The 1,569-nt window shown below is 54.7% G+C and overlaps 1 protein-coding gene across 1 annotated transcript in view; it reads left to right on the top strand.

Moving 5' to 3' along the window:
* The first annotated feature begins 780 nt into the window (after positions 1 to 780).
* Positions 781 to 1,569, top strand: part of GRWD1 (glutamate rich WD repeat containing 1) — a 6,478-nt gene continuing 5,689 nt past the window's right edge. The window contains exons 1-2 of the mRNA XM_023520174.1: positions 781 to 1,219; positions 1,421 to 1,538. Of these exons, the coding sequence (XP_023375942.1) occupies positions 1,033 to 1,219; positions 1,421 to 1,538 (305 nt within the window). The 5' untranslated portion in view covers positions 781 to 1,032. The remainder of the gene's footprint in view (positions 1,220 to 1,420; positions 1,539 to 1,569) is intronic.

Raw genomic sequence — 1,569 nt, 5'->3', positions numbered from 1 at the left:
GAGAAACAGGGGGCAGCGAGGGGACTAGAGCGAGAGAACAGATACCCTGGAGGGAGGTGGGAGACAGAGACCCAGAAAGAGGCGGTGAGAAAGGACCCTAAGAAGAGAAGGGCCGAGAAGGGTCCGGGGCGGACAGAGACCTAGAGATATGGCGGACAGAGAACTCAGGAAAAATCCAGCATCGAAAGCTTTTAGGATTCAAGTCTAGGGTCCCATTCCTATGGCTACAGGCAATGAGGTTTGCGAGATGTTTAATATCCTGTTCGTGCAAGCGAGGACAGTGTCTAATGTATTCCAGCCAGTCCACATATTTCAAACATCGTTAATCTCACCAAGCAGAATTTATTTCTAACATTTCATTATGCCAATTAGCCAAACCCCTGGTGCTGATGGGCGATAAAGAGCCGAAGCACTTTTAATAGCTGCCTCCAGAGGGTGGACTTTCTGATTAAATGCTCGCTGACCATGGCTGCTATGCGAAGTCCCGGTTAGGCAACTGACTGCCCCGAGAGAGTATATTCGACCGACTGACTTACTCGTGATATCCTGTTTAAGCATTTTGAAGCAAATTACAGCCATCAACACAAGGAGGGGAGAAGAAACCGGCTTTATGTGTCCTCAGGGTGCAGAAACCCACGCTCCTTGCCAGTAAGAGCTCTTATTTGCATACATGAATAATCAATTAAGTAAAAAGAAGCGCTGGGAGCCAAAGATGGAGTCGAGGCTCGGAACCCCTCTGGTGGACGGGAACTTTGGTCTCCTCCAGAACTACAGCTCCCAGGAGACCTTGCCACTGCTCCGCGAAGAGCGCCCCAAAGTCTCGCGGCGGGCGTAGTTTCTTAGCGTCCACCGCAGGCCTCTGCCAGTAAATCGGGACGCTGTTACCTTGGCTTTCTTTCCCCGGGTGGACTTCAAAGGGGCGGGGAAGAGAGAGATCGAGAGAGAGAGAGAGAAAAAAAAGAAAAAGAAAAAAAAAAAAGAGCAACCGGAAGTGACGCTCTTACCTCGCGCCGGCGGTGAGAGGCTTCGAAGATGGCGGCGCGCAAGGGTCGGAAGCGCACGTGTGAAAGCGAACGACCCATGGAGGCCGAGTCCCGCGATGCAGGGTCCGAGGGCCCGGCCCAGGTCTACCTGCCCGGCCGGGGACCGCCGCTACGCGAAGGAGAGGAGCTGGTCATGGACGAGGAGGCCTACGTGCTGTACCACCGAGCGCAGACTGGTAAGGCTGGGCCCCTGGACTCCTGGGTCCTGAGGAAGGAGGGGACTGGAATCCTTGGTCCTGAGGGGCTCAGATCCTGAGCCTTTCACAAGAGGCGCTCTGAAAGAGAAGACTGGGGTCTGCGAGGGGTGACATCACACTGGAAGGGGCTGAGATCCCACTGTCCCACCCTAACTTTCCAATCCCTCCTTCCCTCTCCAGGCGCCCCCTGTCTCAGTTTTGACATAGTCCGGGATCATCTGGGAGACAATCGGACAGAGCTTCCCCTTACACTTTACCTGTGTGCGGGGACCCAGGCGGAGAGCGCCCAGAGCAACAGGTGAGACCTGAAGTTTTCCCTGGACCAGGAG

This window comes from Pteropus vampyrus, unplaced genomic scaffold (assembly GCF_000151845.1).
Source record: "Pteropus vampyrus isolate Shadow unplaced genomic scaffold, Pvam_2.0 Scaffold250, whole genome shotgun sequence".
In the NCBI taxonomy this organism is placed as follows: Eukaryota; Metazoa; Chordata; class Mammalia; order Chiroptera; family Pteropodidae; genus Pteropus; species Pteropus vampyrus.
The sequence above is the reverse complement of the archived record's forward strand: the minus strand, read 5'-3'. Positions and strand labels throughout refer to the sequence as shown.